The sequence below is a fragment of the Sphaeramia orbicularis genome, chromosome 13 (genome assembly GCF_902148855.1).
Source record: "Sphaeramia orbicularis chromosome 13, fSphaOr1.1, whole genome shotgun sequence".
Taxonomy (NCBI): domain Eukaryota; kingdom Metazoa; phylum Chordata; class Actinopteri; order Kurtiformes; family Apogonidae; genus Sphaeramia; species Sphaeramia orbicularis.
In genome coordinates this window covers 28,206,044-28,220,499 of record NC_043969.1, presented here as the reverse complement: position 1 = coordinate 28,220,499, position 14,456 = coordinate 28,206,044, and the positions used below count along the sequence as shown (strand labels likewise).

The window sequence follows — 14,456 nt, the reverse complement described above, 5'->3', positions numbered from 1 at the left end:
GAAGACTCCCATCTTGTCACCAGATTTGCTGTTTTGACTGTTTGCATGGACAAACAGACCCAAATACAACAGACTGAGGGTAAGATTTATGTCATATGGAGTCCATACACAGTAGGACTAGCAAACAACTGGTGTAAAAATCACTTTCCATACAGGTCCGTCGCGTTACCTGTACAATTATGTCAGACATTTCTGTCCTTGTTGGCTGATGAAAAGATTCAAGTGTGAGCTTGACAGGGCAATATGCAAAGAGCGAGCTGTGTTGCATTGAAGACAACGTCACAAAAGTTACACGCAGCGTCGCTATGGTGACCAGGTACTCTAAAGTTGGTACTATCCTGTAATGGAAACGGCCTCCAGGAATAGTACCTGGTACCTAAGTTGAGTTGATTTCGAGCCGAGCCAGTACCACGTAGTGGAAACGTGGCTTATACACTGAGAAAGTGATTTGACTCATGTGCACCCTCCCTGTGAGTGAGACACTACATAACAGGGTAACCACTTGTCCTTCTGGGACTTACAGCAGCAGAATGACACAAGGTTTCCAAGTGTCCAGGTCTTAAGACTCCTGTGGGAGTTACTGCAGAGCAGGCATTCAACATGCAGCTGCTAAATAGTCAGCCAGAGATACACAAACGACTGCCCTGAAAAATACATAACCTGTAGGGGCCCTGGCAAGCTGCCACGTGTACAGTTGAGGTGGACTTGATAATGAAAGCATTTAGAGCGAAAGAGGAAAAAACAGTTAACACTCCTCTTGCTTACCCCCCCCCCCAGTGGCCGGCCATTTGGTCTGACTGGCTTGTTTATGTGGTTGGTTACTGCAAGGATGACTAAGCAGAAAAGAGAGGGGGCTGTGGATGAAAAGACTACAATGGTAGGGAGGGGTGGAGAGAGGCAAGATGTTGCAGCTATGAGTAACAGCACATTACAGAGAAATCTTTAAAAAAAGACTTATAAACTCTAGAAAAACAAAAACAGAATATAAGGGAGGGAGAAGGAGTGAGAGGTAGAAGTGGGATGCCCCCTGTCATGACCGCAAGTCACCTGCTATTTAACGTCCAGTGAAAATGTACTAAGAGTATTCAAGTCTAAATGAGGCCAGCAAAGGCAGGGGCAGAGGAGCAGTTTAGCACAAGGATGTGCATTTCCACAAGTATCTACAATGTTAACACAGCTCTTGTCTCTCATCTGATTGAGTGTATGAAGATACTTTCTCTCAAATTTTTAATGGATTCTAAATGAGGTTTGTTTTACTTCAAACTCATCTTTCACAGATAGAAACACACCTGTGGGCACAAATGTGCAGAGCTCCTGCAGAGAGGCCCAGGAAAAGGTTTGATAGTGTGACTGCAGAAACAGGAGAAAGTACTAATGTGTCCCTGCTGCAAAGACAAACACTGCCAACTCCTCCACTCTGTCAGTCTTGCTAGAAGCTAGAAGAGAATCTGTTTGGTGACAGGATGTTCCCACACATATACAACAAGAGAGATGGGCTCACTTATGTTTGCACACAAACTGTTTTTAAGTACAGATCCAGCATTTTCAGGTCCAACATCGTATTTTCAGCAGTAGACAGTGCCTTTAATTACCAAAACAAAGGAGAAAATTAGGTCATTATTTGCTACAATTTTGACTGCTTAACAGCACATATGGTAATGGTAAGATTGTTTATTGGCATTAAAAACTGATAGAGATGGTCACACTTACAAAAAGTGTCTCGACTCAAGAAACCCAAATCTTCACTTAAGTTAAACTTAAATATCAGTCAGGTTTTTGCTGTACTTGCTGTATGTGAATCACTGTCATGTTTCTAGTTTAAGAGACTATAGATGTGTTCCAGAAGGAAATAAAAACAAGTAAGCTCTCTTTCCATTTATTCATATTTCTCATAAGAAACATGGGAAATCCCAAAACGCATGAAGCTCATGCAATAATTCATCTACAAAAGGCACAAGGTCTGCAGAAATATAAAAACAGCCCTGAGGCTCCCCCTGACTGGATTCAATGACCTGCTTATACAGAAGGATTACTGGACACATGACTGTGCTGGCTAACTCACAAGAGACGGCAGAAAAAAGACATAAAACACCCGTGTGCCTGTTGGGAGTAACAACCACCCTGTTCCGATGAAGTCCCTCCTTTACTGGATACTATCAGACCACTTGTCCAGAGTCATGCCAGCCTGCTTCATGCTAAGGCACCAAACCACATTAAGGGACTTCTGAAATGTTTTAATCACCAGAAGGAAAGAATTAGGACGTAATTGTCGGAGCTAAATTTTGCTGGTGCTCACGAACAGGAACACTCATATTCACAAAGACTATTGGGGTGGAGCTGGGACTTCCTAACAAACCTCAGATCTTGGCTTTGCACTGCACCATATGCCTCGATATTGCACTCTGGACTTAAGTGTTTAAGGGTTTGTGGTGTTTCTAATATATGCCAGGGTTTGCTAATCGGTCAAATTCTTCTATTAGGGCAAATATAATATATTTCATATATTTATACTACATTCACATATTTGTCCTACATACTTTTGAGTTGCCTTTGTGCAAGTTTACACCCTACAGAAAACAGTGTGAAAGAAATTTAAGGGTTTGCATGTTTTCAGAGAATGTGATTCCCGGCACAATTTGATACGACATAACACGAAACAATGTATATTTTTCAATTGTCTGGCAATGCATCTTGTAGACATGGTGAAAACAGCCTGCACAGTCTCTTGTAGGTCATGTTTACTAAGAGCTTTGGCAACCAACTTGTGTTGCATAGCCACACTTTTACCTCCAGTCTTCATTGCTGTGCCAGTACTGTAGATAGGTGAGACACCCTAAATCAACAGTCTAGAATAGGGGTCAAAGTTATTTGGCATGTTTGTCTAGTTCTTGTGTGGTGGATGCGAGATGCTTTGATGTTTTTTGTTGTTGTGCAAAATAAGTTGTTTTGGTGAAATATGTGCATGAGGAAGTGCTTAGTGGTATTACTTAGTGACTTACTCCCTACAAAACAGGACCTAAAAAAAAAAAAAAGGACACATGACTTTGTCAAAACTTACCATTTCTACGGTGTGGTTACGGCTTGGAAGTTGTTCTCTACATTGTGAGGACTTAAAAGTGATAATGCACAGATGGCAGAAGGAAGCAGAATGGCATTTCTGCCATTGCGCACCAAAAATATTCCTTATTCTGGCAGAGAACATCCAGGGAAGCCAGACCACAGCTCTACTTTTGTCTCACAAAAACTTTGTGGGCTGTGATTAAGCCATGTCTTTATAACTAGATGCTCAATCTCTTTTATGCCCTAAGTACCGTATGTCTAACAGCAGACTACAGTGCTCTTCAGGTTCAGTGTCAAATTACACCACTAGTTAAACTACAGAATGAATTTTACAAAGCAATAATAAAATTAATAGTCAACATTATCTTCATATTAATTAAACTACTGATTGAGGATTTAGTCAATGTTTCCCAAAGCCAGGCACCAACTTCTTCTACTTAATGCCCTCATAAAGAAGCTTCAGCCCTAAAAACGGCAACATTCGGCAGCTCCATGACAGCAGTGTCAATGTCAGTGACAAGGACTGTTCTACAGACGAATTGGCCACTTCAAATTGGAGATAAAACATGAAAAAAGTTGGAGTTCAGCAGGCTAGAGCTGTGATGGCTTTCCACACTGCCAGGGGATTTACGAAGGGATTATGACAATGCCCTAGAGGTGGCAAAGAACTGATTTCAAATGGAAACAACCACACATTCATTAGTATGTCACATGTTTTTTGAAAATTAGCTTTTTTTTTTTTTTTTTTTTTTTTTTTTACTTGTGTGAAGTACATCATCTTTTCCACACAGCAAATTGTTAAAGTTACAAAGCAGCCACAGATACTCAAATAACATAACAATAACATAAATGTCATGGGACTGTGTCAGTGATTCTTTGGGTACAACATTATGTACGCAATCTATGTTGTGATATGTCTGTTCATCTGTGTTTGTGTGGGATTGAGCCTCACCTGTATCTGTTTGAGCACTTTAGGTATGGGTTTACAGTTGAGCTTCTGACAGCCCTGTTTGTATGAAGAAAGGATCTCCTCCACGGTCACGTTCTGAGCTGCAAAACACAGTATTAAAAGTTACAGTTAGTTTTACTGCACAAGTCTTATCAATTTCTAAAAGGCAAACACGCAAACACATACAAACAAGAAGGGAAACTGAACAAAATCAGTTAGTGCTTCTTGTAAAATGTGCTGGAGGTTGAATAAAATGTGTGAATAGGGCCTAGGATGATTCAAGAATGTTTTCTGAAACCAGTAACATGGCTTCAATACTGGTTCTGGACAACTGCATGGGCAAATAAGATGTTGTTATATGATAGTCCAAGCGTTTTTGGATTAATATATAAGCACTTTCATCTTGGCTATGAAAATACTGATGTCCACTACCTAGTCTTATGTATAAAGAAGTGTTACTGTGTCTTACTTCAGTAGCAACTGAAGCAGATCCATATAGAAAGTTCTCAGGAAACAGTATTTCCTCCGTTTTTAGTTAGTGATGTACCACCACAGCAAATATATTAGCACCCTTGCAAACATGTGTATAAACACTGGCGATTTAGCTTTCTTATTATCTTTAAGTATAGCCCACATGCTTTAGAAGAAGTGATCCTAAAATAATGAAAATAATTTTTATCATCATAACCTCCACTTCAAATATAATTAAGACTCAAAGACATATGAGATGAAGTGACAGTTACATTAGAATTATGGAGGAAACACTGACACTAATGTTCAGATGTTTACCTTGGAGGTGTGTTACAAAATGATCCTTAAATACATAAAATTTATTTCCAACCCACAGCTGTTCTGCTCACACTGCTTGTTGTCACAAGTCATCATATTATAAGACTACTTTATACATATTTATGTAGGGTATTTTTGCTGTTCACTCTCATATGATGGTCTGGTAACTATTTGTAACAGTGTAATGGTAGTGTTTTGACAGCTCCTACATCCAAAGTTCACAAATAAATATGGGCTGAGACCAGGCTTTCAATGGTGGATCCACTGAAACTCTGCTAAACTGACCCTGATTTTGATCCAATAGATAAGCCCAGGACATTACTGCACCGACTGTACATTTTAAATAATTAAGTCCAGGACTGGGTAAATGGAGTTCTGTATCATGACCTGTTGTGTGTCTGCCTTTGGGAGCACTCTCTCACTACAGAGAGGATCAGAAATTGCAACCCTTTAAGGGCTTCCTTCTTAAGTTAGTAAAAGAAGGTATTGTTCTTGCTTTGTGTGTAGGTCAGCCGCTGCTGCCATCCCAGACTGTTGCAGGGGCTAACTCCAGTCAGATGACAAGGCAACATTTAGACCCAGTGTTCAGGCTGAAGAGACTCAGCTGAGAGATGAAGTGAGGCACTTCAGCACAGAGAGGAAAACTTCTGTATCTACATGAAAGGTCAAGACATGAAATTACATTAAGACAAACAAGACAATATGTGTATGTATACACAAAAACTGAGCTGTGCTTACTGATACAGCGTCCTATGCCTCCACTGTATTCACAGTACTCCATGAAAATGCTGGAGGGTATGTCTGTGTGAATCTGAGTTTTTGCTGCAGTCAGCACTCTGACTTCTTTCACTAAGGTATGAATTTATGTGCTTCAGCTTTCAGCTGAGTTCTCTCCACTCAATCTCCTACAGTATCCCTCATCATTGCAATTCTCAGGATTACCCACCCATCTGTGTAATGACTGTCAAAATGGACTGGGCTGAGCTGAAACTGATCAAAATCTATAAATATACAAGGCCTCCACAATTAGAGGAAAATCTCTAACCTGCAGTAACATTGCTCAATACTCCAAGAACATGATTTTCAATTAAGAAGTAAACTAACCTCGATTCTACCACTAAACTGACATGAATTGATCGGTGGGTAGTGGTTGGCTCCATCTGATGGGTCAAATGACACAAATATATGGTCCAGATAAATCCATTTGATCAACAGCACCCCACATGCAAATAATAAAATTTGCTATAGTTTTTGTGATATAGTTATCTTATATAGACACATATGATGACCGAAGAGTCACTTATTTGTCAGTGCTAAAATATATTAGAAAATCACACTATTTGGTAAAACCCCAAACCAAACCCATGATGAATTTATGCTCAATCTTAGACAATAAAATTGATGATCTGCATCAACTGAAATGCCTTGACTGGATTTTGAGAAGAAGCATTTAGAGTACCAGTTAAAAACCTGTGTGAACATATCTGAAACAGTGTGCCTGTCCCAAACTCATAAAGAACACTGGGAGTAACATTGGCTGATTAACATGACCAATCTAAAGTAATAGTGCATCTGTGTTTGAGGGAGAAAATGACAGAGGGAGGAAGGGCCAGATGAATACAATGAGAGCAGCTACTGTACAACCCAATTTTTATTGGTTTCCAGCCAACAGAATAGAGAATAAAGATACATCATACAGATACACATACAACATAAAGAATATGACTTACGCAAACACTTAAAGCTAATGTTCTGATGCAAAAACTGACACTATGTCTGAATCTTCCAAACACTGGAGAACAGTGACAATTTCACTTAATACCATTTTAACATGCTTCTGGGTGAGGAAAATCAAAACCACTCACACACTTTCTTTAAAATGATACTAGTTGGAGAAAGCTTTTTGAAATGGGTATCTTGACAAAAAAATAACTAAAAAGGTAGGGGGTACCAACAATGAACCAAAATGTTACGAAATGGTCTTTTCTACCTTTTGTGACTGACTTTCAGAGTAGTTTTTAAGCTCAGAATTACCATTTTGATTCGAGCCCCCCCCCCACACCCTTTTGTCTTTACCTGCCAGCAACAGTGTTATAGAGGAGGACGAATGTTTTGGAGGTTTAGCTCGTCTCTAAAACCTGTGTTCCAGTTAAAATTATCTTAATTACTGCTGTACATTAAACCAGCAACCATGTGCTGCTCTTAAAAACAGAACAAACAGCTTGTCAGTATGAGGATGCTCATTCATTTATTTCTGTTTGAGTCTTTACTTATTTTTCACCAGCAACTAATTAATACTCATCATGGGCTGTGGTAAAGACCACATGCATCAAAATACACCATGTAACTTCCTTCTAAAATGCCTATTTTCATATGAATATGAATATTTCTACGCATGCATGCACAGTCAGTTATGTCCAAGGTTTTCATTGTGAATGTTCTCTTCAAACCTTGACTGGGTTTTTCATTAATCTCAACCCCCTGCTTGGAGAATACAGAAAAATCCATAATTATCAAGCCATGACTAAATTGAATAAATTCCTCACAGATGACTTTCCTGAGGTGATTCACAATCAGTGTCCTATAGATTAGGACATCTTCAGTAATAGATCAAAATCAGCATAATTTACAACCATCCTCATTTGTTCCCTCTGACTGAATGGGGCAGAAATGTGAGCCATGCTTACATTTTGCAATACGATCAAGTTATGAAATATGTCCCTCTAAATTAGGTAGAAGGCCCAACAGTACAAAAGACGTCAAATCAATACTTCATCACAACAAAGAAAAATGATGAAATTACATTCTTAACCAAAACGGGTAAATATTTTACAGAAAATTTAAATTGATTCCAACTATCAGAGTTTCATTCAAATAAATAAAATGCTGATCAATTACATGTATGTTCTTATTTGCTACTGTAATGCTGTAGATTCTTTTAACATTTGATCCAGTTTATCCTGCTTGCAGAGGTGGTCCACAAACTGATTTGTACACTTGAGAGTATTACCTGAACGACTCTACTGCCAGTGTTTGAGTGCAGCCTTGTAAATTTGTACAGTACAGTGTGTGCATTCAAGTGAACACTGTGTCCTTGGAAAAGTGTTATTGTGCAGAGTTGCTGTGGCGCAAGTGTGTGTGTGTGTGTGTGTGTGTGTGTAAACATTTCCTGAGGGAAGGTGGAGTTTGGTGGGTGGGAGCATAGTGGGGAGGGTGCTTACACAGTATTTTCTTACGAGGGTTATTAATTAGAAAAGAAAGCAAGGGTGGGAAAGATGGAGAGAGAATAGAAGAAAAATGTTAAAACTATTTGTTTTAGTGACAAGTAATATCATTAATGTACTATATACACACACACACACACACACACACACACACACAACAGCTAGTATATAGTAAGTACAACAGTAAGTATGCTGAAATAAAAACATTCAAAAAAGATAAGGCAAGAGATAAAGACAGAAACAAATGTTCAGGAATTAGATACTCAATGTTAAACCCAATCCTGTGTGAGCTTCAGCCCTGCAGGATCATTAAGAGCTGATCTGCAGCTGTTCCCTGTGTTTCTGCTTGTTGTCTTTGTTTTACTGCACACCCTGCTGTTGCTGGTACATGTATGGAGGGAGGGGCAGGGAGGTGGACCGCAAAGGAGAGAGGGAGTGGAAGAAGACAGCAGGCGCAAAAGACTCCTCCAAACAACGTCTTTGAAAACCAGGTTAAAACTAAGTACAGATGTGATGGGCCACAAACAGGAGCCCACATTGGGCTGAGTCAATAAGTCTATCTATCATGCTCACACAGACCAAAGGGGTGAGCAAAAACCACCACCAACTGACAAATTTACCACTACCAAGACAACTGTATTATTTCATTACTCAAATATACATGTTATCCCTGCCAAGGAGGTCATGTAATTGCCTGAATCTGTATGCAGAGTTACACAAAAAATACCACACTGATTTTTTTTTTAACCTCGGTAGAAGGACAGGGGACGAGCCAGGGCCGAACCCATTAAAGTTTGGAAGAGATCCAGAAAAAGGCCATGGCAGAGGTTTGTGCTCTACCGAGTGTCCTTCTGTAGTTCACTGTGCTGCCTTAACATACTTTACCTGTTAATCCATTTGAGAAAACCTGCTGTACATGTTGCACTGAAGAAAGAGTGGAGGGAAGGGCAGCTGTTTCAAAAACACTGTGGACTAAAGAGTGAAAGGTGAAAGGTGTCCACCACTGCACTGAGTGAGTGAGTCTGCTAAATGACACTAACATACCCCTTTTCTCTGTATTATTGATGTTGGCTGGCCTCCACTGTGCATCAACACACACATACACTACAGCTCTTGCTGCCATTGCTGAGTGTGTGGGGAAGAAAGAAAAAACCATCTTGCTGACTAAGATCAACAGATGTAAACAAAGCATTATAGACTTTTTTAAAATCAGGATTTACACTCAGACGGGATGGAATGACATCAATCAATCCCCCAGGCCCTTATCATTTCACCTGCAATTATTAGGGCTGAGATTAGATTTTTTCTTCTGATCAAGTAATTCATTAATCTGAATTGCTATTCACCAAAATACCTTATAATAATGAATATATACAATAGCAAAAAAAAAAAAAAGTTTATCAGTGAATTAAATGCTTCAATTGCATAATATTCAGATTTATCTAAATGTAGGCCTTCATGTTCTTTGCCTCACATCTAGTCTGCTGCGTTGGGATTACAGTACTTAGCTAGTTGGATTAGCATCTTGGGGTGAAGAAAAACTGCAGGCAACAAGGGAATAATACCTTTTAAATCAATTACTTAAGAGGTTCAAATGGTGGACAAGTGCAGACACATAAAGTAACTTGGGAAAGGACAGCCATGGGAGAGCCACATTCAGAGCTCTTTCAGAACAGCTGAATACAAGCAAATATGTTCAACCTGTTCAAACCTTTATCACAATGGAGCCATGAAGTGCAAAATGAGAACAAGATTTGTAGTAGAAAAAAACATCTTCAGCCCAACATTCATGCAGATATTCAATCCATTTACATATGACAGATCATGTCCAGAGGTTTTCCCTCAAGAACCCCATGAGCAACACATTTCACTCATTCCAAAACAACATTTACTCTCAATGAAACTTTTAATACATTTTACTGTCACGTCTTAAGGAAGTAAAACTTGATACAAGCACAAAATAGTTTTTTCTGCACATATGGATAACAGATTATATGGCAAAAATCTATCTGATGTCTCAAGACAAATACATTTTTTGACAAATTAAAAACCTGAACAGTCATATAAAGAAATTAACTGTCACCCCTTTTTTATCTGATGAGAAACACCTGACAAGGTATTTTTGTGGCATTAAAAAAACAAACTGTACACCGTTTCCTTTTCAGTTATCTCCAGTACTGCTAATCTAATTAGACCCTGCCAGTTCTGCATTTCATCTCATCAAACCATTGTTAACACCTTGTCATTCATTTTGGATATCCAATTAACACTGTCTAATGAGCCCCTACGATCCAAATATGACAGCTTGTCAAAATGATACATTAATGAAAGCAGCAGCCAAAAATACAAAGCTTCTCTTTGTATCTGCAAAACATCATAACATTGTTGCAGTCAAAGCCTCCATCACCACCCACAAAAGGTCAAAACAGATCGACTGACTGAGTGCCCACAGTGTGGGCTTTAGTACCAGACTCTTCGTTGTAGTCTTACTGGGACAGATGAGTGAACCAAATATGCATGCCAGTATTTTTGCATATAAAAACATTCCTAGATATCACTGCTCAGGTAGACTAGTGAGAGTGAAGCATTACTAGTGAATTCAGCTTTTCCCTTTCTCCAATTCAGACCTTTCAAAGTGCAGTAGAAAGCAACACAACCAGGTTGTTTTTGGAAAGTCATTAAAATAGTGGGCAAGAATAGCACCTCCCTTTGACAAAACATGTGAAAGGAGCTTTAAGATTTAAGGCCTCTAAAGTGGTGTGTAACATTTCTTAATGTTCTCTTGATGTTCAAGGCCAACCTACAGTCTATCTTCATACCATGTAAGATCATGTGAGGTGGTTAACACCTCACTTTCCAATAATCTGCTGTTGTATGGATGTACTGTATGAAACAACATTATCTGAACATAAAGTAATACTGTACTCCACATTTGTATGATCATTTCAGGAATGGTGTGTAATGCACAATATTAAGCACAGAGCAAGCATGTTCTTGTCTGACAATTTCCATGCATGTTAAAGTTTGTAACCTTAGTATTGTCTACAGATAATATACTTTATCCTCTTACTACAATAACAAAGCAGAAACAAGCAGACAAGTGTTTGTATGTGTCCAGAGTAAGAAGGGAAAGAGTCAGACAGACAAAACAGAGGAATTCATTGCCACATGAAAAAAACAACAGCTTGCATGATGTCTTGATTTCTTCTGTTTGACTAGCGTGCACATTCTGGTTTCACAAGTTAAAAGTGAAAATGCACATGAAAACTTTGAGGAAAAACTCAAAAACTGACAGTGATGGGGAATGTGGACTGGGCCTTTAGTTACTGCAGATTAACACCTGACTTGTCGCCTGCACACATCTGGAACTGAACACACAGCTAGGATTTCAACGGAGAACGTTAAGTTGTATAACACACTAAGAGAGGTGTGTAATGGGAAACAGAACGTAGAGGTTTGTCTGCATGTTGATTGAGCTAACACCTTGGAAAATCATTATGCAGAAACCAATACTACAACCTCATGACAACTGACAGCCCATCAGTCACAATAATGGGAGGAAAGCTAAATGTAGTTTCAATGATCTGGAGTGTGGCTTCACCTCAAACCAATCATTTAGGCAATTATCAAGTTATAATGTCTACACTTAACGATAAAAACTAAGCAACCAGAGTTAACAGATTACAATAATAAAAAAAGTGCTGCAGTTTAAAAGACTGGATACAGACCACTTGGCAATACATGGATGCCATGTGCTTAGAATACAATATGCTCATTACTGTGTGTGTTTACTTTCAAGCAAACCAATAAGTATAGGATTCTACTACCTGACAGCATTCAAAGCCTCATGCATTATCACTGCAGTATTTGAAGCTCAAAGTGTGAAAGTATGCTTGACTTGTGCATACAGGTACAGTATCATGCAAAACTAGCCTGTGAGGCAGCTTCATTGATTAAAATAAAAGTAAAACTGTTCTGTCAGACATGTGCATGTGTGGAACAGACTGAAAAATGTTGTGCAGACAGGATTTAAGGGTGATTTGTCAGAGATAGACATTGTACAACTTGCATAATAGTGCTGTCAGACGAAAAGTTACAAAACTTACTCAACTTATTAACAGATTATACATTTTCGATTTCAGTGTAAAAACATATCCTCTGCAGGGTGCTTGCTGGGTGCATATGAGAACTCCAGACTTTTTCAAAACTGCTATCCCCTACCCACGAGACCTTGACTTTATGCACTTTTGATTGGCTGACTTTTTTGGTTGAGATTGTACCTGTTGTGTGTAGTAGAAAAGTTAATTTTAATAAATGTATGAATGAATGAATGCATGCATAATTCACAATAAATTATGTTTTACTGACAGTAACGTTTTCAAAACATATGAAAAACCCAAAAGTGCATGGAAATCACATAAACAAGTTTCACTAGAATCATGCCAGTACCGAACGGTTAGTGACATATCAAGTTTTTTTATACGCTTTCCTCATGTATTTCTTATCTTACAAGATTATGTGCATTTGAACATACTCTAAAATTTAACTATGAGAGAAACTTTTTTCCATACTTTATTAAGACTTTCACACAAAATTCAAGATTTTTAAAGGTCTGGAAAACAGTGTTAAAATATTCCATACTTTTTAAGGCTTTCAAGACCTGTGCAAGCACCCTGTCTCTGTTCAAATCATCTGCCTAAGTGTTTTAAAAAGGTAGAATCAAGCATTGTAAGCGAGCACAACTGACAAAATCCATGTGGTCCTAAATCTTTTACAATGATGGCAAAATCCATCTTTTACTGTACTAGTTCATGCATTTATTTTCAGCAGATTAGATTAATACAATGCCATTTTTTCAGAACTTCCCAAAAAGACAATAGGCAGACTACAACTCATCCTGAAAAATTAAACACATCAGCCCTGTTCTGTTCATTGGCTTCCGGTACAATATCAAATTGACTTTGACAAAACACTACTTCTAGTCTACAAGGCCCTACATGGTATGGTATTTGACCTGCTCACTGGCTATAGTCCCACTAGATCCCTCAGATCATGAGGCAAATGTCTCCAGAATGCACCTAAAATTACAACAAAGCTATGCTGTGGAAGAACCTGTAGTGGCTTGAGATCTGCAGAAAATTTTTCTTTTAAAACTCATCCCAAGATGTTTTTCTCTTAAGTGTTTGCTTGTTAGTGTGTCTGCATTCATTGGGGAATTGAAAAATGAATTTAATCCTTTATATATTTTACTGTGAAGCAAATTAAGTTGACCTGCTATATTGACTGATTGACAGTAATAGGAGTAGGGGCATGTGGCTTTCTGTATAAGAAATTAAATGAGAAAGTCCTGTTGGTGTAACTAATCTGTGAGCAGATACAGTCTAGAGTAAAAGACACTGGGTGACAATATTTTCACATAGATATGAAAAAGAAATAGCAAGGATGGCCTTTAGGCAAACTTCCAGAGGTATGTTGAAGATGGGATATAGAAATGCTGCCAACTCCTACTTAACATGCAAGTGCCAGTGTTTAAAATAGCCACACTCTCCCAGTCTACAGCTCTGTTCTCTCCCATTTCACACTGCTGTGTTGTGGATGGTGACAGCAGCGTCATTCACACATGACAGCTGGCTGCCTGGTTGGTCAGAGGTGGGGGAGAAGGAAGGGTCTGGCATCACCGCATGTGCCTCCACTAGTCTGGATGACAAAACTATGACAATATGTAAACACAAGAGAGAGAAAAGCACATAGTTTTCAATGGCTAGCTTCCAATCAAGAAGGATTTGGAAAGGTATACATTTATTTGAAAAACTGAGTGCTTTATAAAATAGTACTTTTGCTAAATGGCATCACAAACTGGATAAATGCTAAAGCACAAGAAAGCACAAAATAAACACTGAACTATGGATGCTACAGGAAACCTGTGTTGACAAAATGTATCCAGCTAGCAAACAAATCCGTCATGGTGTACAGAATAGCCGCTAGAGTAAGTGAATGATAATGTTGACTAGTCGACTGCAAAAGGTCAAAAGTAATCAAAGCAAATTTGATGGCATCTAATGGAGTGGCAGAAGAAATACTAAGACAATCGATTCTAAGTCACTGCACGCAGATCAATAATTAACACACAATGTTCAGGGTTGACCTAAGCAGCGACAGAAAAAATGACCATATCTGCAACCTCTAGGTGTCCTATGGTAATCACATTTCATCTTCTTTGTACTCATACAATGCAGAAATTCAGAGTTTCACAGTCTTAGACAAAATAATACTGCACCATGTTAATTATAACCACCAGTCTGCTGTATCCTCAGCTGTGCATCGACAATACATTGTCTCTTCATAAAGTAGACTAAGATGATTACTATAAAAAAAGAAACAAAACAAAAACAGACCAGCCATTTTAACCAGTTGACCACCAGGCCTGTATCTGA

The 14,456-nt window shown here is 38.6% G+C and overlaps 1 protein-coding gene across 1 annotated transcript in view; it reads right to left on the bottom strand.

Moving 5' to 3' along the window:
* The window catches only part of ppp1r37 (protein phosphatase 1, regulatory subunit 37), a 38,508-nt gene that overhangs the window by 17,019 nt on the left and 7,033 nt on the right, over positions 1-14,456 (bottom strand). Inside the window, exon 2 of the mRNA XM_030151757.1 lies at positions 4,013-4,110. Coding sequence (XP_030007617.1) covers positions 4,013-4,110 — 98 coding nt within the window. The remainder of the gene's footprint in view (positions 1-4,012; positions 4,111-14,456) is intronic.